Source organism: Pan troglodytes, chromosome 18, assembly GCF_028858775.2.
Source record: "Pan troglodytes isolate AG18354 chromosome 18, NHGRI_mPanTro3-v2.0_pri, whole genome shotgun sequence".
Classification (NCBI taxonomy): Eukaryota; Metazoa; Chordata; class Mammalia; order Primates; family Hominidae; genus Pan; species Pan troglodytes.
The window spans coordinates 65,463,967-65,485,915 of NC_072416.2; the positions used below are offsets into that span (position 1 = coordinate 65,463,967).

Consider the following 21,949-nt stretch of genomic DNA (forward strand, 5'->3'; position numbering starts at 1 on the left):
GGATCATGAGGTCAGGAGATCGAGACCATCCTGGCTAACACGGTGAAACCCCATCTCCACTAAAAGTACAAAGTAAGCCAGGCATGATGGCATGTGCCTGTAGTCCCAGCTACTCGGGAGGCTGAGGCAAGAGAATGGCTTGAACCCAGGAGGCAGAGGTTGCAGTGACCCGAGATCGCACCACTGCACTCCAGCCTGAGTGACAGAGTGAGACTCTGTCACACACAAAAAAATCTTATCTCTCTCTCTTTTTTTTTTTTTTTGAGATGGAGTCTCGCTCTGTCTCCCAGGCTGGAGTGCAGTGATGTGATCTCAGCTGACTGCAGCTTCCACCTCCCAGGTTCAGGCGATTCTCCTGCCTCAGCCTCCCGAGTAGCTGGGATTACAGTTGCCTGCCACCATGGGATTGCAGGCATGAGCCACTGTGCCCGGTCAGATTTTATCTCTTTAAAAAATAATAATAAATAAATAAATATTTTAAAAAACAAGGTGGGACTGGGCATGGTGGCTCACACCTGTAATCTGAGCTCTTTGGGAGGCCGAGGCAGGCAGATCACTAGAGGTCAGGAGTTTGAGACCAGCCTGGGCAACATGACGAAACCCTGTCTCTACCAAAAATACAAAAATTGGCCGGGCATGGTGGTCTGCGCCTGTAATCCCAGCTACTCGGGAGGCTGAGATGGGAGGATCGCTTGAACCCAGGAGGCAGAGGTTGCAGTGAGCCGAGATTGTGCCATTGCACTCCTTACAGGCGACAGAACAAGACTCTGTCTTTAAATAAATAAATAAATAAATAAATGCAAATACAAATAAAAATTAAAAAACAAAGTGAAAGATGAATCCATATATTCCCATAATAAGGGGAGGGACCCAAAAGACCCTGGATCCACTTGACTCAGGGGCTTCTCTCCTGGATGTCCCATTGGTGTTTGGGATGTAACACATCCCCACATGTCCTGTTTGTCCTTGCCATAAATCTGCTCCTCCCCTTGGGCCCTCTGAAGGGCACCACCATCTACCCAGTAAGCCCATCTGTACACTTAGGCATCTTCCCATGTCTCTCCTGCTAGTCCTTGCCCACCTAAACCAGATAGTGCCTGTGACCAGGCTGCCCTCACTCTGAAACACATTCTGTGTCCATTCTGCCTGCTCCACCCCAGGCCAGACCACCAGCATCTTCCTTGCTGAGCCTGCAGCAGCCTCCAGTTCTCCCTAACATCAGCCTGCCCACTTCCGGCCCATCCTCCTCTCAGTTGCCAGACTATCCTTCCTTCTCTTTGTTAGAGGAGGTAGTAGTCTGAATAATAGTGCCACAAAGATGTCATCGCCCTAATCCCTGGAACCTTCGAATGTGTTATGTGATACATCAAAGGGGATTTTGCAGATGAGATGAAGTTAAGATCTCAAGATGGAAGAGATTATCCCAGGTTATCTGAGTGAGCTCAATGTAGTCACAAAGGTCCTTATAAGAGGGAGGCAGGAGGGTCACATGGGAGAAGGACCATGTAACGACAGAGGTCAGAGAGATTTGAAGGTGCTACACTGTGGGCTTTGAAGATGGAGGAAGGGGCCTGAGCCAAGGAATGCAGGCAGCCTCTAGATGCTGGAAAAGGCTAGGGGGCAGACCCTCCTCTAGAGGCTCCAGAAGGAATCAGCCTGCTGTTACCTCGACTCTAGCCCAGGGGGACCCATTTCCAACTTCTGACCTCAAGAACTGTCAAGATGACACAATTGGCAGTGATTTGTTTCAGCAGCAATAGGAAATGGATACAGTGGTTTGCAAACAGGGTTAAGTGCACATATATATGCCCAGTGAAAGCTGTTTTCAATTGAAACAAAAATCCAAGAGACAGCTCAGATTCCTTTGACATCTTTTATTTTTTAAGCGGGCGGGAGGGGGGTGGTTGGGGGGGCGGGGGATGAGTTCTCTCTCTGTCACACAGCCTAGAGCAGAGTGGCGTGATCTTGGCTCACTGCAGCCTCCGTCTCCTGGGCTCAAACGATCCTCCCACCTCAGCCTCCTGAGTAGCTCGGACTACAGGCATACACCATCACACCTGGCTCGGGGTTTTTTTTGTTTTTTTGTTTTTTTTGTACTTTTGGTACAGACAGGGTCTTGCTATGTTGCCCAGGCTGATCTCAAACTCCTGAGCTCAAGCCATCCACCCACCTCAGCCTCCCAAAATGCTGGGATTACAGGCATGAGCCATGGCGCCTGGCCTCCCTTGACATCTTTTTGCATGACTCCAAGCCAGGTTCTGTGAGAAGATGATTCTCTCACCCCAAATCTGCTTTTGAAAAGCACAGGCAGTTTGATCATGCTTTTTTTTTTTTTTTGAGACGGAGTCACCCAGGCTGGAGTGCAGTGGCGCAATCTTGGCTCACTGCAACCTCCACTTCCCAGGTTCAAGCAATTCTCCCGCCTCGGCCTCCTGAGTAGCTGGGATTACAGGCGTGCACCACCACACCCAGCTAATTTTTGTATTTTTAGTAGAGTTGGGGTTTCACCAGGTTGACCAGGCTGGTCTCGAACTCCTGACCTCAAGTTGATCATGCTCTTTCTGAGTCTGTCATCCTTGTGTGGTCCCCAATCCAGAAGCTGACACTGCACAGGGCATCACCGACTGAGGAAAGTCACACGTTGCCTGGCAGGTGCCAGAGAAATCTTTCTAAATGTGAAAACAGCACCTCATCAGCCTTGCTTAAGAGATTCCAGGGCTCCCTTTTGCCTTTAGGATCAACTGAAATGACAAAGTGTGGCTTCCAATGCCCTGCTGGGCAGGCTTCTGGTATGTGGAGCTTCTTCCTGTCCTCTGTGACGATTCTGCAGCTCCTGGAACTGGCAACATCTGTTTTCACCCTCAGGCTTCTTCCCACAGGGTTCTCTTTAACTTGTGTTGTTCCAGCTCCTCCCGACAACACCCTCTCCGCAACCTGGCCAATTTCTATGAAAACTTGAGACCATTTTATAGAAGTCAGCCCCTTGGGCAGGACTTGTTCCTAGCCAGAGCTGCAGCCAGTGATTCGCAAGGGAGGTCTGCCCAGGATAGAACAGCCAAGGGCCACGGGGAGAAAAAGGCCAACTGTAGTTTTCCAGGTGTGCACACACACATGTGAGCTGACTTACAGGGCTCCTGGGAGCTGCCAGAGGTGACTCCACAGGGACAAAGCTGGATCAGCCCACCCTGGGCCTGAACCGACAGATACGTCCATAATTAGAGCCAGTGTGATCCCAGGGTTCCGGGCACTCTTCACCTGTCCCAGGGCAGGTTAGTGGTTCAATCTTAATGGTGCCAGTTATAAGATGGTGACCTTGGGTAATTTTTTTTTTTTGAGGCGGCATCTTGCTTTGTCACCCAGGCTGGAGTGCAGTTGCACAATCTCGGCTCACTGCAACCTCCACCTCCCAGGTTCAAGCGATTCTCCTGCCTCAGCCTCCTGAGTAGTTGAGATTACAGGTGCCCACCACCATGCCTGGCTAATTTTTGTTTTTGTTTGTTTGCTTGTTTGTTTTTGTTTTGCTTTTTTTTTTTTTTTTTTTTTTTTAGTAGAGACAGGGTTTCACCATGTTGGCCAAGCTGGTCTCCAACCTGCCCGCCTCAGCCTCCAAAAGTGCTGGGGATTACAGACGTGAGCCACTGCACCCGGCCATAAATTCTTCAACTTTAATAATCTCAATTTGCTTGTATTTGAAATGGGGGTAACAATAGCTACTGCCTAGGGCTGTGATGAGACCTGAAAATGTGGCCATGCATATAGAGCACCCAAAGAGTGCTCAATGGGTAGTAATCACGGGTGCCTCCCATCCAGACCGTCCTTGTCTTTCTACCAGGAAATGATGCTGTCCACATCATCAACAAATGGAAGTAAATTTAATTATTAAATTAGACTGGGTGGGAGATGATCAGCCACAGCTCTCGCTCTCTGGGCCCACTTCGTCTGGGTCACAGTACCCTCTCCAATGGGCCCTGGATGACTCAGCCCATCCACTTGGCGTGTCTTCATGGCCACCAGCATCTCTTGCCCTGGCCTTCTGACTGGCTCTTGATTTCCACGGGGGCCCTCCCTGTCCCCGTCCCCACCCCTATCAGTCCATTCTCCTTACAGCCTGTGGCTGTCTTAGAACAAAAACAAAATTTAAAAAATCCACGCCAAGCTGATTCTTTTACTTCCTGCTTACAACCCTCAACAACACTCCCCACTCCTTAGGGAGAGGTATTTCCATATACCATGAAATTGGAATAGAAACCTCCTCCTCACTGTGGCCACCGCAGTCTCCAAGACCTTGCGTGCCCCCTGGCTCAGGCTGACCACAGCTCTGTCTATCCCACGGCCTTTGCATTTGAAGCTCACACTACCTGGAAACTTACTTCCTCTGGGAAAGCCCTCTGTGGTCCCCAGAATAGAGACCATCATTCCCATAGCACCGTGGGACTCTGCTTTCTCGTTCCTTCTCTCTGGGTCTCCTTGATTGTGTAATGATCTGATAAGGGCCTGTCCCTCCAGTCAGACAGAAGAGGAGGGAATTATTATTCCTCCCACAGGGGAGGAATAATGTTTGTATTGTTTACTATTGCTTCCCTAGCACAGAGCCCAGAACATACTAAGCACTCAAGAAATGTGTGTTGAGGCTGCTGTAATCCCAGCACTTACTAAGCCCAGAACATACTAAGCCCAGAACATACTAAGCACTCAAGAAATGTGTGTTGAGGCCGCTGTAATCCCAGCACTTTCGGAGGCCAAGGTGGGAGGATTGTTTGAGCCCAGGAGTTCAAGACCAGCCTGGGCAACATAGCAAGACCCTGTGTTTACAAAAAATTTAAAAATTAGCGGTGCATGATGACGCATGCCTGTAGTCCAAGCTACTCAGGAGGCTGAGAAGGGGAGGATCCCTGGAGCCCAGGAGTTCGAGGCTGCAGTGACCTATGAGTGACTGCACCACTGTAGCCTGGGCAACAAAGCAAGACTCTGTCTCTAAAAATAATAATCATAAAGAAAGAAATGTGTGTCAAACACGTGAAGAATAAAAAAGGATAGCGCTACTTATAGGAATTCTTCTGTGAAGCCTTGTGTAAATAACCAAATTATTTTTGTGTAAAAATGGACTTTCCTATATTATCCCACCTCTTCAACATAGTAAATCTATTTTTTCCATGTTCCTTGTTAAGCTTTTTGTAAAATTTGCTGCATTCAAGGCACTTTCCTCCCATTAATTTTCTTCCCTGTTAAGTGGTTTTTACGACCACTTCATGCTTTAAGAAAGAAGTGCCATTTAGTATTTAAAATATTCTCTCAGCTTTCTTGGTGAGATCTTTGGCAACCTTCCTACTGTTGATTGTAACCGGTGCGACTTGGAACACGATGTCACTCTTCCAGAACTCTTCTCAGACCTAGATAAAACTTACTCTGTGTCACCAGTTGGGGACAAGGTGTTTGGAAACAGTACCTTATGCAACAGAACTGCTGGAGGGCCGCCCCTCAGAGGCAAATGAAATAAAAATCATGGTGTGTGGAAAATGTGCCCGCAGAGTCCTAGGAACCAAAGATTTTAAAGCTTCTCTGCCAGTAATTCAGTTTTTATTTTATGTTTCTTGGAAAACTGCAGTCTTGTGTTTACCACGTGTCACCTAAGATGCAGAAAGGGGGAAAAAAGTGATCCTGGCTGGTGAAGATTTCCATTTCAATGGCAGCCTGGTCCAAGCTGTTCTCTTGCAACTGACTCCCACCTCTCCCCCACCAGCCCCCTCCCGCCCCTGCACAGGCTCCCTGGGGAGGGGGTATTTCCTTTCAGTGTGAAATCTTTTTGCTCGCTCATTTCTATGGGGAATGGCACATCCATGCAAAGTTGTTGGCTGCTCTTATTTTATTTCAAAAATGTGCTGGCCTCAGACACCTGAAGTTTTCCTCGAATACTTTAAAGCAAATTATGTGCCGGAACCTCTCAGACCTGCTCTCACCGGAATTTCCTTTGAGTGTTCATATCTCAGAGCCTTATGTAACCTGACACAATTATCTGAAAAAGCTTGGGATCCAAAAGAAAGGTGTTCTGAGCTAGGAATGAAGGTCAGAGCTGGGAAAGAAGTGCTCTCCCCTGCCTGGGGACTGGGTCACACTTCACTACGACAATGCCCAATTCACGTTCCAAAGAAAAAATACTAAACCTCTGGCAGGGTGACCAGTGGGTACACTCGCCTCATTTCTCTGAACAAGGAATCGCTTAATGAGGGCTCCCGGGGCATTACAAAGCCTTGGACCTGGCTGGCGGTTAAAAATATTTCGATAACCACCTCCAGCTTCTGGCCTTCCCAGGATGGAAGCAGGAGTGGCTTGGGCCCCTTTAGGAGAATAACCCCTCCGCTGACTGCAAAAATCAACCCAGCTGGAGAGTTGGGGTCTCGTGCCGGAGGTCAGTGCTGCAAATGGGGTTTAGGTGGGGGTCTGGAATTCACATTTTTATACCAAGTGGTTGGTCTAGGTGATTTGACTCAAGCCTGGCCCAAGACTCCCCTGCCCCAGCCCACTCCCAACACAAGGCGGAAGGAGAGCGAGGACATTAACTGTAAGTACAGACCTAAAACTGGGGGCAACCAGGAGATGACCCCGCATTCTGGAAAGCCCTCAGGCCAAGAAGCTCTTCTTCTTTGAGAAATATCAACCCTGCTCGATATTTGCATACCAGCGGTGAGGGACCTCCACGGAGCAGAGGCACCACTCATAGGTGGTTGACTTTTCAAGGAATTCGCTGGAGAAAATTGTAGGCAAGGCTGTGAACAAAACCCCCCTCCATCTGGTTTCGGTTTATTTAAAAAAACAACACACACAGTCCTCCCCACCAGCAATCAGAAGACAGCCACAGCTTCCCCAGGGGGCGTATTAGCCACCAGGGGTGGGGCTGAATTATGTATATGCAAATAAATTAAAACAGCCAGCCAACAGCAACTAATTTTTGTATCTTTTGCAGTTGTTCTGCCAAGAAAAGGCCTGAATCGGGGTGATGGAAGCTGTAAGGAGACAAGTTTGGAATGAGTTTTAACAATCAAGTTGCCTCAATTCCGTCGTTGGGAGACTTGTTTTTAATCGAGCAGCAAATAGCAAAAGGTTGGTAGCCTTATCCTTATGTATAGGATAAGGATAATGATAGTACCTACTTCATAGTGATGACGTGAGGATAGTAAATAAAATAAAGACCAAGCAAGCTAAGCACAAGGACTGGCATGCCACAAACACACAACCACACTGGAGGATACAAGACGGATCCTAGAAGGATTTCATCCAGAGTCAATCAAGCTCTCCCTCCAAATGCTCTCAGCTGAGGCTTGCTTTCTGCCTGGGACTGGTCCAGAAAGCCCTGCAGAACATACTCTCTCTGTTTCCCAAACTCAAGGACCCTAATCCCCAAACATCTGCCTTTAATCCTGGAGACAGTAAAAGTTCGGAGGAGGGTGCCAGACACAGGCTGAAAACACAAGTGATGCTCCTGGCTTTCTGTGTCTTACTGCCTCCCTCTCTGGTAACTGGAGGGGAGGTTTCCTTCAGTTCCGTAACTGAAGGGCGTGGTTTCCAGGTGCCCAGCCCAGATGGGATAGCTCTGAAAAATGGTGGAGGCAGGGGCGAGTTCAGTTCATGCCTAGGGTAATCAGAGGGGAGTCGGCAACCTCCAGGGCTCCCACGCTACAGGAGCAACATGCTGGAGCCCACAGGCTTCCACCTGCCTTGGGGCTCAGCCTTTGCATGTTCAGGGGTGCCTCAAGCTCAGTTTGTTTGAACAGACCTCTGCTCCGTCCCTCATCTGGATGCAGGAACAAGACTCCCAGCCTCAAGAATCACTTGAAGCCAGCAGTTCAAGACCAGCCTGGGCAACATAGTGAGACCCCTGTCTCTACAAAAAATTTAAAAAACAATAGCCAGGTGTGGTGGTGAGCGCCTGTAGTCCAGCTACTACGGAGGCCTGAGATGGCAGGATCGCCTGAGCCCAGGAGTTCAAGGCTGCAGTGAGCCGTGATTGTGCCACTGTACTCCAGCCTGGGTGACAGAGCAAGACTCCATCTCTAACTAAAAGTAGTAATAATAATAATAAAGTAATAATCATAATAAAATTTAAGAGTGATAATAATTTAGTCAGCCTCCACTCTTCCCCAGATCCATTTCCTGTCCACCTGGGATGGGGGTCTCATTTGCTCAAAACCATTCCAAGCTCTCCTTTGCCCTCAGGATGAAGTCTAAGATGCCACAGGTGACCAACACAGCCCCGTATTAACACAGTTCTCAAGAGCCCAGACTTTGGGTTCAGGTACACCTGAGTTTGAATCTTGGGGCTGGTCCAAGACTCCAACGCAAGTGGAACTTGAGAGCTTGAGCAATTCCCTTCACCTCTGGAAGCCTCAGTTCCCTTGAATGTAAAATGGTGATAATGACAACTACTATAAAGGCTATGATGAGGTATCTGCACCCAGCCCAGGGCTTGGGACACAGCAAGAGATTTGGAGGCCAGTGCATGGCATGAAGATTGAGGATGTGGTGGGGCACGATGGCTGCCAGGACCAGCTTTAGACATGCTGAGGCTGAGGGGCCTATGTGTGTCCAAGGGAAGTGTCCAGGGGCAGCTGGACATGTGGGCCTGTGGTCAAAAGGGAGAGCTTGGCCAGAAAGCAAGCAGGGAGGTCGCCAGCATGTGAGTAGAAAGATGAGCTCATGGTGTGGGGAGGGCCGAGGGTGAGGCCTCTACAGCCAGAGCTTCACCCACAAGGAAGAGAAGCTGGAGAAGGAGGCTGAGAAGGAGAGGCAGTGAGGTCGGAGGAAACCCGGCAGCCGTGGCTTCGCAGGCACCCAAGGGAGACAGGGCTTGGGGCAGGAAAGAGAGGTCAGCAGGGCCGAGGCTTTGAAGAGGCCAAATTAGCTGAAGCCAGAGATGGGTCTATGGGATTTGGGGACTAGGGGGTTACGATTGGGAGCTGGTCCCAGGCAAAGGCCGGGAGGGGAGAGTGGTGATGGTGATTATGGACAACTTTAGAGAAATGCAGCTGAAAACAGTAGGAGAAAACACAAGAGAGATGCTTTTTTTTTTTTTTTTTTTTTGAAACAGAGTCTTGCTCTGTCACCCAGGCTGGGGTGCGGTGAGTAGTACAATCTCGGCTCACTGCAATCTCCGCCTCCCACATTCAAGAGATTCTCCTGCCTCAGTCTCATGAGTAGCTGGGACTACAGGCATGCATCACCATACCTGGCTAATTTTTGGATTTTTAGTAGAGGCGGGGTTTCGCCATGTTGGCCAGGCTGGTCTCGAACTCCTGACCTTAGGTGATCCGCCTGCCTTGGCCTTCCAAAGTGCTGGGATTACAGGCGTGAGCCACCGCGCCCAGCCACAAGAGAGATGCTTGTGGAAAGGGATACGGGCTTGAGGTTCCCAATGGGTGAGGCTAGCGCCAGTACACTTGCTGCTGGGGCCAGTAGTCAGTTGCTATATCTGTGGTGCCCAGCACAGGGCCTGGCATGCAGTAGGAACTCAAAACAAGTTTGTTGTCTTTGAGGACAAGGAGCAATGGGGTCTAGGACCCTGGCCACTGGCAGGAAGAGGGACCCTCTGCCATTTTGCCAAGAGGAGGCATGGTGGGGGTGAAGGCGTGAAGCAGAGTGCAGGGCAGGGGCTCCTTGGGAATCTGCAGCCTCTTAGCTGCAGAGGGAAGAGGAGGTGACAAGTCAGTGCTGAGTGCTCTGCTCCAGGAACCCAAGTACAGTCAGAGGACAGAGCGAGAGGGCTCCTGGAGTCTGCCACTTGGTACCCCCTACTGTAGACATCTGTTCCCCTCTCCTCAACCCAGCAGCCGGTGGGTTACCTGGTCTTTAGCTCCTTCAGAGCCGTGCTCTCCCTACACGGCCAGCAGAGGGTACCAGTGAGCTGCTGGACTCCGCTGGAGGAGACCAGAGCCCGCCTGCCCACCCCTTTGTCCTCCAGAGCCTGGGGCGTGCTAAGGGTTTGGTTAACCAGGTTTCTGACCAAGGCGGGTTGGAGGCTGGGACAAAGGACTAAGGGAGGCTGTGGGCTGAGGGCTTAGGGGCCGAGTGGCTCAGGGGCTCTGCTCCTGGTCACCCTTCATTCCTCTGCCCTGCCAGGCCCTGCTTTATCTGTTGAGGCTCCTGCCCACTGCCCCTCTCCGCTTCTCTTCCCTGGAGGCCCCTGACAGCCTAGACTCCTGCTTCTAGCAGAGGCTGGTTTTCTGCCCCTAGGCAGGCACGACTTGGCAACAGGCCTCAGACAGGGCTGGGCCAGCTTCTGCCAGCGATGACTGCCCTAACCACCTTGTACTTCTAGAACGTCTCCACCTAATAAGGGATAAGGGGTCAGTGGTTGAGGAGGCCACAGGAGCTGGAGCATAGGTCCTGGGAAGGAGGAGGCTTGGACTAGGAAGTGGGATGAATGGGCGGGGGGAGTTTATATAAAAATGTGGCAGATGGTCCAGTCCCACCAAGACCCAAATCCCATAAGACTAATGGCTCTGCCTGAGGTGGCACGAGGTTCCAGAAGCTGAGCTGGAAACACCCCCTTCCTCATCCTAACCATGTTATACTCTTCAGCCAAACGCAAATCCCAACATCGCCTCCTGGCAAGTCTGTCCCCATGGTGGCTTTCACGGTTCCTTCCCAGGACAGTGTAGGACCCTGCTTCTGCCTCTTTCCTTATCTTGCCTTCCTGCCCCATCCCCTACTCTTCAACTCCTGCTTTAGCAAGTGCTGGTTCTATCTGTGTTGCCTTGACCTTGAAGGCTCCCCAGGACCCTCATCTCAGCTTCTACTCCCTTCCTCACTCCAAGGGGAAGACTCCAATGGACTGAGGCTGGAGAAACCACAGCCAGACTCTTGGTGTGGTGGCTAAAGCTGGGGGGTCTGGCCAATCCAAGCTCTACAGCTCAAATCAGGAAGTCAGGCCAGGGGTGCTGTGTCTGCCTCCAAGCCTGGGCCATACATTCACCGCAACAGGAATCAGTGACTTTGGAAAAGGAACGTTTCCCTAAGTTTCTAGAGGCAGGATGACCCAGACCGAAGGACAGAGAGTTACCAGAAACACACACAATGCACACAAATGTACTCACTTGCACACACAGGGTCATGGCATAGGGAGTGACACAATCAAATGGCCTGGACAAGCCACAGAGTCCCATGGACACAAGTGCTTACAAACACAGGCACACAAGGTCATGTACCCAAGGTCAGGCACACACACCCTCCTCATTCAAGTCCTGCCTCCCAGGTTCGGGGCTTGCCTGTCATCTGTCCTTAGGAGGAGGGATAGGTGGAGGCACAGGAGTGGCTCAGGGCAAATTGGTCCTCCACCCAGAGACTCTCCCTTTAGGTGGGTCTGGCTCCCAGCCTCCCCTGAGATTTCCCTGGCTCACCAGGGGGCTGTGTCTGGTGGCAGAGAGGGCTTTGGAGGAGGCATTGCCCTGAAACCCTGGCAGAGCCTGGGCACCTAAGAGAGAATGAGCAACAGGGCTAGGAAGTGTGACAGGGAGTCCACAACCTCCCAGGATCTTGGGAGGGCAGGGATGAGGCACTGAGCACGGCCTGGAAGCCCACGGGAAGCAGGGACCCCTCTGTCGAGGGCTACACCTACTGCTCTCAGCATCAAGCCTGCAGCCAGGTACTGGCACCAACTCCTAGTGCCTGGCAGAGCCCTGGCATGGATGCTAGGCACAGGGTGCCAGACACGGGGGTGGGCAGGGTGGGGGGCCACTGGGCCACACACAAGCATGGAGACCTTCACACACGCAGGCAGAAAAATCCACCCACACTCATACCACTTATTTTACCCCCTGGGGGTTCAGGGGAGCAAGGCAGGGACCACCCTGTCCTAGAGGCTGCCTTCACCGACGTCCCTCTGGCCTGGCTCTTGGGGTTGGCGGGGGTGGGCCATAAGTAATGGGAGACCTAGATGCTTCCTCTGACACCCCACCCTCCACTGACCCCCACACACATACATTTGTGAGGCAGGAAGTGGGGTTGTGCGTCCCCAGGGTTAAGCCCTGGAAGGAAAGGGAAAGACGGGGCAGAGACTCCAAGAACCCGGAGCGGTCGTCCTGTTCCCCCGCCAGCCCCTGTCCCAGGCAGGTTTTGTGGCCGCGAGCTGCTCAGGAGTGAGCGCGCCTTAGGGTGTGTGCGCCAGGGACCTGGCGCAGCCGACCACGTGGGAGTGCGGCGCGTGTACGGGCGCGGGCGGCAGCGGCAGCGGAGACCGGGTGAGCACCGGCTGGTTCCTCGCGGTGTTCCTGTAGGCTTGGCGGCCGCGGTGGTGCGATCAGCAAAGGGCACCGGGATGCCGGTTGTGCGTGTCCTCAGGTGTCCCGAACAAGCGTGAGTGGCATGTGCTCACCTGAGCGCGGCGGCTTGGCGGCCCCGGGCGTGTGGGTGGGGGCGCGGCGGAGAGCTGAGGCCGGGCACCCGGGCTGGACCGACGGGCCCTCTCCCAAGCACCGCCCGCAGCCAGGCGGCTCCTCGAGCGCAGCAACTTTGGGACTTTGTTCCGGCTTTTTCCAAATCGAATCTGGTCGAGGGGGCGGGGCGGGGGGGGAGCACCTGCCCTGCGGGGGGTGCCGGGAGAGAAGTGAAGGAAAGCCCCGCCCCCGCCCCTCCCGCTCCCCGCCCTCTCCCCCGCCCCCGGGGCTCTTTATAAGCTCGGCCCGAGGGCGAGCAGAGAAAGCGAGTGTCCCTCCCGCGCCCCAGGCCGGTGTACCCCCGCACTCCGCGCCCCGGCCCAGACGCTCTCTCCCCGCTCCCCGGCCCGGCCCCCGCCCCGCCCCGCCCCAGCCCGCTGGGCCGCCATGGAGCGCTGGCCTTGGCCGTCGGGCGGCGCCTGGCTGCTCGTGGCTGCCCGCGCGCTGCTGCAGCTGCTGCGCTCAGACCTGCGTCTGGGCCGCCCGCTGCTGGCGGCGCTGGCGCTGCTGGCCGCGCTCGACTGGCTGTGCCAGCGCCTGCTGCCCCCGCCGGCCGCACTCGCCGTGCTGGCCGCCGCCGGCTGGATCGCGTTGTCACGCCTGGCGCGCCCGCAGCGCCTGCCGGTGGCCACTCGCGCGGTGCTCATCACCGGTGAGTGCGCGGGTCGCGGAGCGCGGGGACTCCAGGCTCGAGGGCGGGACTGGACACTCAACAGGACTGACTCCCCATGGGCACGGCCAAGGCGGGCTCCTCAGCGCAAGAGTGGGAGAGTTCTCCACCCCTGGGTGTAGGGAGCGAGCCAAGTAGGGAGCGCCGGGCACCTCCCCAAGCCCGGGTTCACTACCTGCCGCTGCGGGGAGTGTTGGAGGGAAAGTGAGACAGGGAGTGGGCCGGTTCGAGAAGGAAACTGACTGGTGGCTGAGAAGAGGGAACCTCCTGGAGTTTGAGAGTTTATGCCATTCCCTTCCCCAAGAGAGCAGTCTCAGGGGACTTCGGAGGCCTTGAGAAGGGAGGATCGTTACCCCTTGAACTCTGCCTGACATCCCCACCTAAGATACCCATCTCCCATTCCTCGGGCCAGAGGGAAGAGCTTAGATGGGGAACTTCCCCACCCCACCCATCCCCCACTGGCTGGGATCCTTGGAGTTCAGAAAAGCTAGAGGTCACCGTGAGGGGCAGCTGGACATTCAGCTGTCTTTCTGTCTAGCCACCCACTGCCAAACTGCTGAGGCAGTAGTTCGGAGCCTACACCCAGCACCCCACCCCCAAGCCCTCCTGGTCCTCTGTGCCCAGGAAGGAGCTCTTGGAGAGCTGGGCTCAGGTGCCTCTGGCCGCCTAGCTGAGCTCCTTTGTCTGGAGCAGGGAATAAATCTGTCACCAGAGGGAGGGAAGGGGAAGGGGGGGGGGCTGGAGGCCCGGCCGGAAGTGGGGAGGGGGAGAAAGGCCAGGGGGCACTGACTCCATTGCATCGTGGGAGGAGCAGCCTGGTCTCTCGCCAACACCCATGGCTTTGGACAGGTGCTCCAGGCTTTGTCCTTGCGCTGGGCCTTTGCTGGGGCAGCCAGCAACCTGGCTTCTCAGAGACCTCGGTCTAGTAGGGGCCCTGTGTGATCAGATGGGGCTGGGAGAATTTTCCGGAGGAGGAAATCCTTGAGTGGGGCCTCGGAGGATGAGTGGAGATAAGTGGAGTATGAAAGGGATCTCGGATCAGAGAAAGGATGTGGGACAAAGGCTTAAGGCAGGAGTACACATGGTCTCTGTAGGGGACAGCCAGTCTGGGTGTGGGGGTGGGGAGAAGGGGATATGAGGTGGTTTCCTTGGGAGGGGCCATGAATCAGGTAAGAAGCCAGACTGCTGAGGCAGAGTAGGGGGGAAGGAGGCACAAGGGCCTTGCGCTCCAGCAAAGATGGTAGAGATGGGGAAGCATTCGGGCTGGACAGGAGAGACCCAGGTTCCAGGAGCAGTGTGAAGCCTCAGCGGACCCCAGTTTCAGAGGTTTGAGGAAGGAAAATCAACAGACACCCCGGGTATGAAGTAGGGGCCAGGTTGTGGGCTCTGCCTCTGGGGACAGGGCAGATCCCTTCCTGCTTTATTTGTGAGCCACCTCAACAGGACCCAGGCCATCTGCAGGTACTAGTGGCCTAGCTGGGTAGTCTTTCCTGAGGTCTCACCTCAGGCCTTTGTGCTGCTGCTGTTGCTTCTGGCCTTGAGCCTGAGAGAGAGGTGAGAGGAAGGATGCTTTCTCTAACTTGGGCTCCTCCAATCTCTGGTTGCAAAGCTGGGGTTGGGGGAGAGAGGACCACCCAACCTGCCCTGTACAAGCATCAGTAAGACTCCAAGTTTCCCAGGGCCCGAACACTTGGGGGTTGTCTCTCAACACCCGGCTGGAAGACAAGTAGGTAACCAGGTTCAGCCCCACCTGCCAAGAACACTGTGTTTTGGGCCTGGCAGAGCTGCTACTCCCCCTCTCCCTCCTAAGAATGCCATCAGAGAATCACTTGCCAAGGCTACTCCTGGAGCTCAGCTGTGGGATCAGGGTTTGGGCTGAGGATCAGGTGCCTGTGTGCACACATGTGCACATGTGTGTGCCAATGGGTGGTAGGGATTGAGCCCGTTGTGAGAACATCCAGCCAGGTTGGAAGTGTGTACAGGTATCTGAGGGTGTGCACGTGAGCAAGAGGGTGTGCAAGATGTGGGTGACTGTTGGGACCACAGAGCTGAGGCCTGTGGTCAGCTCAGGTCAGAACTGGGAGGTCTGTTTCCCTTGGGAAGACCTGTCTGCTCTGAGGGGGACCCGGACAAGTGCACATATGCATGTGTGTGTCTACACACACACACACACACACACACACGCTTGCCTCCCTCTCCAAGGCAGACTTGCCAGGGAAGTACCCCTCCTCAGCAGGAGCTCGAAGACCCCTGCCCAGTGCTGTTTTCAGTAGAGGGAGTGGAGCTGAGATGGGGAGACCGTACTGAGCGGTCCAGGAGTAGGGAAACAGAGCTGCTTTGCAGCTTCTGTTCCAGAAGATGGGGGTTGGGGGGCGGGGTTGAGGGCCAGGGGTGGGAGCAGGAGCAGAACAGAAAGCCTCCCTGCTCACTGGCCTTTCCCCTTCCCTCACTGGCTGCCCATGGAGCCAGGATCAGTATGGGAACAATCAAGGAGGCAGGGGCTTATCAGTACTATGGACCCCTACACTGGCTCTGCCTGGTGGTTCTTCTCTCCGCATACCAAAGACAGAAATTAAGCCTCCAAGAGTGGTAACTGACCTCGGTCACACTTGGTGGGTGTGGGAAAGGATTCAAATGTAGGTCTGTTCTCTTCTTCATCTATCATGGTCCCTGTCCTGGAGGCAAGTAGTCTGGGGCTCAGAAAACACCCCTGTTGCCACTGATTGGAATTCCAAGGGTCTGGGTGAAGTGGGGATGGGCCTCCAGCTTGCCTCCAGCCTGAAAAAATAGTAGAGGGTGTTGAGGCTGGGAAGGGAGGTGGGGCTCATGTTGTACAGGGCCTGAGCCAGGGAGCTTGGGCTTCATTCTGAGGACTGTGGCAGCCCTGGGAAGGTTTGTAGCACAGAGGGATATTGTCATTTTTGGAAAGATCCCTTTGGCTGCTTAGGTAGAGAAGGGCTTCAAGAGGGCAGGAAGGGACAGGACTACAGAAGGGGCTGCTTCAGAGTCCAGATTAAGGAAGGAGAGGCCTGGGCAGTCAGAAAGGAAGAGAAGCCGGATGTGGTGGCTTGTATCTTCAATCCCAGCACTTTGAGAGGCCAAGGTGGGAGGATCACTTGAGCCCAGGAGTTCAAAACCAGCTTGGGCAACATAGTGAGACTCCCATCTCTCCAAAAAAATTTAAAAACCAGCCAGGTAGGCTGGGCGCAGTGGCTCACGCCTGTAATCCCAGCACTTTGGGAGGCCAAGGCAGGCAGATCACGAGGTCAAGAGTTAGAGACCAGCCTGACCAACATGGTGAAACCCCGTCTCTACTAAAAATACAAAAATTAGCCAGGCCTGTGGTGATGCGCACCTGTAGTCTCAGCTACTCAGGAGGCTGAGGCAGGAGAATCGCTTGAACCCGGGAGGCAGAGGTTGCAGTGAGCTGAGATCACGCCACTGCACTCCAGCCTGGGCAACAGAGCGAGACTCCGTCTCAAAAAAAAAAAAAAGAAAAAAGAAAAAACCAGCCAGGCGTGGTGACACAGGCCTGTAGTCCCAGCTACTCAGGAGACTGAGGAGGAAGGAATGCTTGGGCCCAGGAGGGGAGGTTGCAGTGAGCCAAGATCATGCCACTGCACTCCAGCCTGGGCAACAGAGCGAGACCCTGTCTCAAAAATAAAAAAAAAAGAGAAAGGGAGGCTCCTACTAATACTGTGCCTGTGCCTGTGAGCTGTGGCCTGAAATCAAGAAGCAGAACCACACTGGGGCCTGGGACTGTCCCAGACCTGACCTGTGTGAATTTGGGAAGCAACTTAGCATTACTAGGCCTCAGTTTCCTCTTCTGTAAGCCACATTAGTGGGGTAGCCACGGGGAGTCAGGCAGATGACAGCTGTCACAGAGTTACTGCCCAGGGCTCAGCTAGAAGGACACAGCCTGCCAGGGATGGGCCTAGGGAAGGAGTTAGGGTTGTTGACTGCTGGTGGCTTGGTTTGCAGGGGCCTGGATCCCATCCAGACCCTGGTGATTCTGGGGTTGTCTCAGGCTAGGCTGGGCCACAGTGGAAGTTCACTGACTGCCCTGGCCTGGCCAGGCTGTGACTCTGGTTTTGGCAAGGAGACGGCCAAGAAACTGGACTCCATGGGCTTCACGGTGCTGGCCACCGTATTGGAGTTGAACAGCCCCGGTGCCATCGAGCTGCGTACCTGCTGCTCCCCTCGCCTAAGGCTGCTGCAGATGGACCTGACCAAACCAGGAGACATTAGCCGCGTGCTAGAGTTCACCAAGGCCCACACCACCAGCACTGGTCAGTGGCAAGTGTCCACCAGGCAAGGGCGTGGCAGGGGAGTGGGAAGGACACGGGGACTGGAAGTTTGCTGCTGGGCTGACCTAAGGCTTCCCTCCTCTGCTCTGTGACCCCAGGCCTGTGGGGCCTCGTCAACAACGCAGGCCACAATGAAGTAGTTGCTGATGCGGAGCTGTCTCCAGTGGCCACTTTCCGTAGCTGCATGGAGGTGAATTTCTTTGGCGCGCTCGAGCTGACCAAGGGCCTCCTGCCCCTGCTGCGCAGCTCAAGGGGCCGCATCGTGACTGTGGGGAGCCCAGCGGGTGAGTGCCCCCCCCCCACTGGAGCAAAAAGGAGCCCCCTGGGGTGGGGGAGGGCTTAGGGAGCCCCTTGCCAAAGCTGAGCTGCCCCACTCCCAATCCATCCGCAGGGGACATGCCATATCCGTGCTTGGGGGCCTATGGAACCTCCAAAGCGGCCGTGGCGCTACTCATGGACACATTCAGCTGTGAACTCCTTCCCTGGGGGGTCAAGGTCAGCATCATCCAGCCTGGCTGCTTCAAGACAGGTGGGAATCAGGGCTGGGGGTGGGGGTGGGGAGTGGGGCTGGGAATGGTCTTATGGGGGCAGGTCAGGTTTGATGAATGGTCATGGTTTTGGTTGGGGGTGTAGTTTTGGCTGCAGACCTGGCGTGGGTTAAACAGTCCTAATTGGCTTTGGCTCCCCTAGCTGATCCCACTCTGACCTTGCCACTCCTTCCCCAGAGTCAGTGAGAAACGTGGGTCAGTGGGAAAAGCGCAAGCAATTGCTGCTGGCCAACCTGCCTCAAGAGCTGCTGCAGGCCTACGGCAAGGACTACATCGAGCACTTGCATGGGCAGTTCCTGCACTCGCTACGCCTGGCCATGTCCGACCTCACCCCAGTTGTAGATGCCATCACAGATGCGCTGCTGGCAGCTCGGCCCCGCCGCCGCTATTACCCCGGCCAGGGCCTGGGGCTCATGTACTTCATCCACTATTACCTGCCTGAAGGCCTGCGGCGCCGCTTCCTGCAGGCCTTCTTCATCAGTCACTGTCTGCCTCGAGCACTGCAGCCTGGCCAGCCTGGCACTACCCCACCACAGGACGCAGCCCAGGACCCAAACCTGAGCCCCGGCCCTTCCCCAGCAGTGGCTCGGTGAGCCATGTGCACCTATGGCCCAGCCACTGCAGCACAGGAAGCTCCGTGAGCCCTTGGTTCCTCCCCGAAAACCCCCAGCATTACGATCCCCCAAGTGTCCTGGACCCTGGCCTAAAGAATCCCACCCCCACTTCACGCCCACTGCCGATGCCCAATCCAGGCCCGGTGAGGCCAAGGTTTCCCAGTGAGCCTCTGCGCCTCTCCACTGTTTCATGAGCCCAAACAGACCCTCCTGGCACAATGCTCTACCCTGCAGCTTGGAGAACTCCGCTGGATGGGGAGTCTCATGCAAGACTTCACTGCAGCCTTTCACAGCACTCTGCAGATAGTGCCTCTGCAAACTAAGGAGTGACTAGGTGGGTTGGGGACCCCCTCAGGATTGTTTCTCGGCACCAGTGCCTCAGTGCTGCAATTGAGGGCTAAATCCCAAGTGTCTCTTGACTGGCTCAAGAATTAGGGCCCCAACTACACACCCCCAAGCCACAGGGAAGCATGTACTGTACTTCCCAATTGCCACATTTTAAATAAAGACAAATTTTTATTTCTTCTAAAATGCGGCAGGTGCTGTTTGGAGGGGGTCACTGGCTGGCTGGCTGAGTGACACAGTGTGGCCGTGTGACAGGGTGGCAACTCCTGGGGCTCAGCGTGGAGGCTGGGATTCCCCTGGTAGACTCTGGTTCACACCTCCCCCTCCTCCACTGATCTGGGGCAAATCATTTAAGACCATGGGTTTCCTCATAGTGAAATGGGGGTAATGACACTGATCCCAATTGCTTGAAGCAACTGGGGAGGCCAGGGGGGCCTCCAGGGCCAACACCTAGCTCCCCAGGCCTGTATGCATCTGAGCCTCCAGCAGAAGAAGGGGCTATCTTCCTGGGACTCCCCAACCCTGAAGAATCTCGGCTGCTGACTGAGGGAGGGAGGTGGAGGCTTAGGCAGGGTTGCTTAGCAAGGTGGGGTCACGAGGGAAGTTAGGGGTCATGGAGAGGTACCACGGCCTAAACGAGACAGCAGACAGTTGGGCTTAGAGAGGGCAGTTTTATTGTCTCAGAGGGGCAGGGCTGAGGGAGGGAGCTGAGGAGCAACATCCCCCCAGGCCCCAAGGACACACACACTCTGTCCTTCCCATGGGCCATGGCTCTGGGAGCGACCCACAGACGGGAGAGGAGGCTCAAACTGCCCCCAGGCCCCAGGGTTCTCAGGTTAGGGAGTTAGGGAGGAACATGAAAGTGACATGCTTCTTAGACACATCAGCGGCTGTAACCACAGGGCTGAGGGGGCCTCCTTGCTCTGGAGGGGGTCTTGGTCCATCCTTGGTGGGGGGGTGCCCAGCCCCTTTTCAGGCCTAAGAACAGTCTCTAAGAGGGTCAGGAGAACTGGGCAGCCGCTAGGACAGCGTACTACACCCCGGACAGGCAGGTGAGCCACAGGCTTGTCACAGACCACATACACACACACAAAGAGTGCAATTGAGAGCCTTGGGCCAGGACGCTAGAAGATAGGGATGTAGTTGTCGATTTTGGCGCGGTGGCGCTGGGCGATACATTCAGCGATCCACACGATGTTGCGACACTCCTGCTCCTTGAGCTTCACGAAGGCATAGAAGACACCAAAGTGGAACTGGTTCAGGAAGGCCAACTTGTTCAGCTTTACCTGTGGACACGGGCAGATGTGGTGTCCAGGTGGCCATGGCCACAGAGTCAGGTCTAAACCACCAGGTTGGCCTCCCTCTGACAAGCAGACCCTGCAGACTCACCTCGTGCTCAAAGAATCGGTCCTCCAGCGTCTTGTCTCCAGGGTTGCTACCTGCACCCTCGAAGAGCAGCTTGTACTCCTGGCCAGGGGGGTGGGGGGAAGCACGAGCATGAGGGTTCTGGGTGGGGGTGCTTGGTGACAACACATCCAACCGCTGTCCTGCCAGCCGGGGCACTCACCGGGTAGTAATCGGCCACGTTCTTGACCTGTTCATAGTCGTCAGCCCGAGCCAGCTGCGCCAGGCCCTCAGGGTAGAGCCGCCCACAGTGTGGAAAGAGCTTGGCACGGTCCTCTTTGGACAGCTCTGTGCCGAAAGAATTGATGGTGATGATGAAGGCGCGGCGGTCTGCTTCAAACTGTGGAGCCAGTGCACAGGTAAGAAGAGAGGGAGGAAGAAGGAGGCAGTAGCCAGTCAGTTGGCAGAGCCTCCCCAGGCCAGGGCTAGAGGGCACCAGCAGGCAGGAGGGCGGGCAGGCACTCACCTCCAGGATGGGGCACATGGCATCAGCCGTAGTCCCGCCCAGTAGGGTGCAGAACTTGTAGAAGGACTCCAGGTAGGCCTGTAGAGAGCATGGAGCTTGCTCAGCACAGGCAAGGAAGCTCTGGAGGGCTTGCTAGGCACAAGCCCTCACAGCTCCCTCCTCCCCTCCCTAGCCCCTTTCAAGGTGGGTACAAGCACACCCATGGATGGGCCAGGGCAGCCCTTACAGCAAAGCCAATGAAACACTTCTGTGAATCAGCCAAGTGGCAGCTGCCCACAGCCTCCCACCCAGGAGTGCCAGGGCAGGGCCCACCCGACTGTCTGCTTCAGGCTACAGTCTCCTTCGCCCCCTCACCTCACAGAAGGCTGGGCTCGCAGGGGTCCTCTGACTTTCCCCTGCTGCTCTGCCTTCCTTTTCCCCAAATCTTTCCAAACCTCCCCTTCCTCAGCCTCTGAAAACCAGGTGTGGCTGGACGCAGTGGCTCACGCCTGTAATCCCAGCACTTTGGGAGGCCAAGGCGGGTGGATCACGAGGTCAGTTCAAGACCAGCCTGGTTAAGATGGTGAAACCCCGTCTCTACTAAAAATACAAAAAATTTAGCCAGGCATGGTGGTGGGTGCCTGTAATCCCAGCTACTCGGGAGACTGAGGCAGAGAATTGCTTGAACCCGGGAGGCGGAGGTTGCAGTGAACTGAGATCATGCCACTGCACTCCAGCCTGGGCGACAGAAAGAGACTCCGTCTCAGAAAAGAATAAAAAAACAGGTGTGCGTAGGCTGGTGAGGAAAGGCCACGCCTGAAAGTCCACAGGGATGGCAGGGACTGAGTGCCCCCGGCCATCTCTGCCACCTTCCCTTACAGAACACCTCCTCCTCCCATCCTCCAGGCAGCCCCTCAGCATCACAGAGCAGGAACAAAATTGTCAGGCCAGTTCCTGCTGAGGGATGGTTATTGCCTACACGGACGTCAGCTGGGCACAGTACAATGGCAGGCACATGGGCTGCCGGCGGGAACAAGCACTCCCTGCCCAGGCAAATTGGATCTGCTGGGCATGAGGAAAGAAGAGGTCAGCCCAGGCCCCAGGTCCCTCCCAACGCTCACTCACAAAAGCAGCCATGCTTCCTCCCAATACCTCTCCATGCCAAGGAAGGTGGATGATCTTACGGGCCCC

The 21,949-nt window shown here is 55.0% G+C and overlaps 2 protein-coding genes across 2 annotated transcripts in view; one reads left to right on the forward strand and one right to left on the reverse strand.

Moving 5' to 3' along the window:
- Nucleotides 1–12,685: 12,685 nt before the first annotated feature.
- Nucleotides 12,686–19,095, forward strand: HSD11B2 (hydroxysteroid 11-beta dehydrogenase 2). The gene is made up of 5 exons (XM_523393.8): nt 12,686–13,077; nt 17,172–17,384; nt 17,501–17,686; nt 17,794–17,931; nt 18,128–19,095. Exons 1-5 carry the CDS (start codon nt 12,813–12,815, stop codon nt 18,541–18,543), a joined length of 1,218 nt encoding a protein of 405 aa, XP_523393.3. The 5' UTR covers nt 12,686–12,812; the 3' UTR covers nt 18,544–19,095.
- Nucleotides 19,096–19,566: 471 nt separating this feature from the next.
- Nucleotides 19,567–21,949, reverse strand: part of ATP6V0D1 (ATPase H+ transporting V0 subunit d1) — a 42,924-nt gene continuing 40,541 nt past the window's right edge. Inside the window, exons 5-8 of the mRNA XM_016930056.3 lie at nt 20,780–20,857; nt 20,477–20,653; nt 20,299–20,376; nt 19,567–20,195 (exon numbers count right to left, since the gene is read on the reverse strand). Coding sequence (XP_016785545.1) covers nt 20,034–20,195; nt 20,299–20,376; nt 20,477–20,653; nt 20,780–20,857 — 495 coding nt within the window. The 3' untranslated portion in view covers nt 19,567–20,033. The remainder of the gene's footprint in view (nt 20,196–20,298; nt 20,377–20,476; nt 20,654–20,779; nt 20,858–21,949) is intronic.

Excerpts from the sequence above, each read along its gene's own strand:
- HSD11B2 (XM_523393.8), top strand. The coding sequence starts at position 12,813 with ATGGAGCGCTGGCCTTGGCCGTCGGGCGGCGCCTGGCTGCTCGTGGCT. Across the intron at positions 17,687-17,793 it reads GACTGTGGGGAGCCCAGCGG|GGGACATGCCATATCCGTGC; the intron begins GTGAGTGCCCCC and ends ATCCATCCGCAG. Across the intron at positions 17,932-18,127 it reads GCCTGGCTGCTTCAAGACAG|AGTCAGTGAGAAACGTGGGT; the intron begins GTGGGAATCAGG and ends CTCCTTCCCCAG.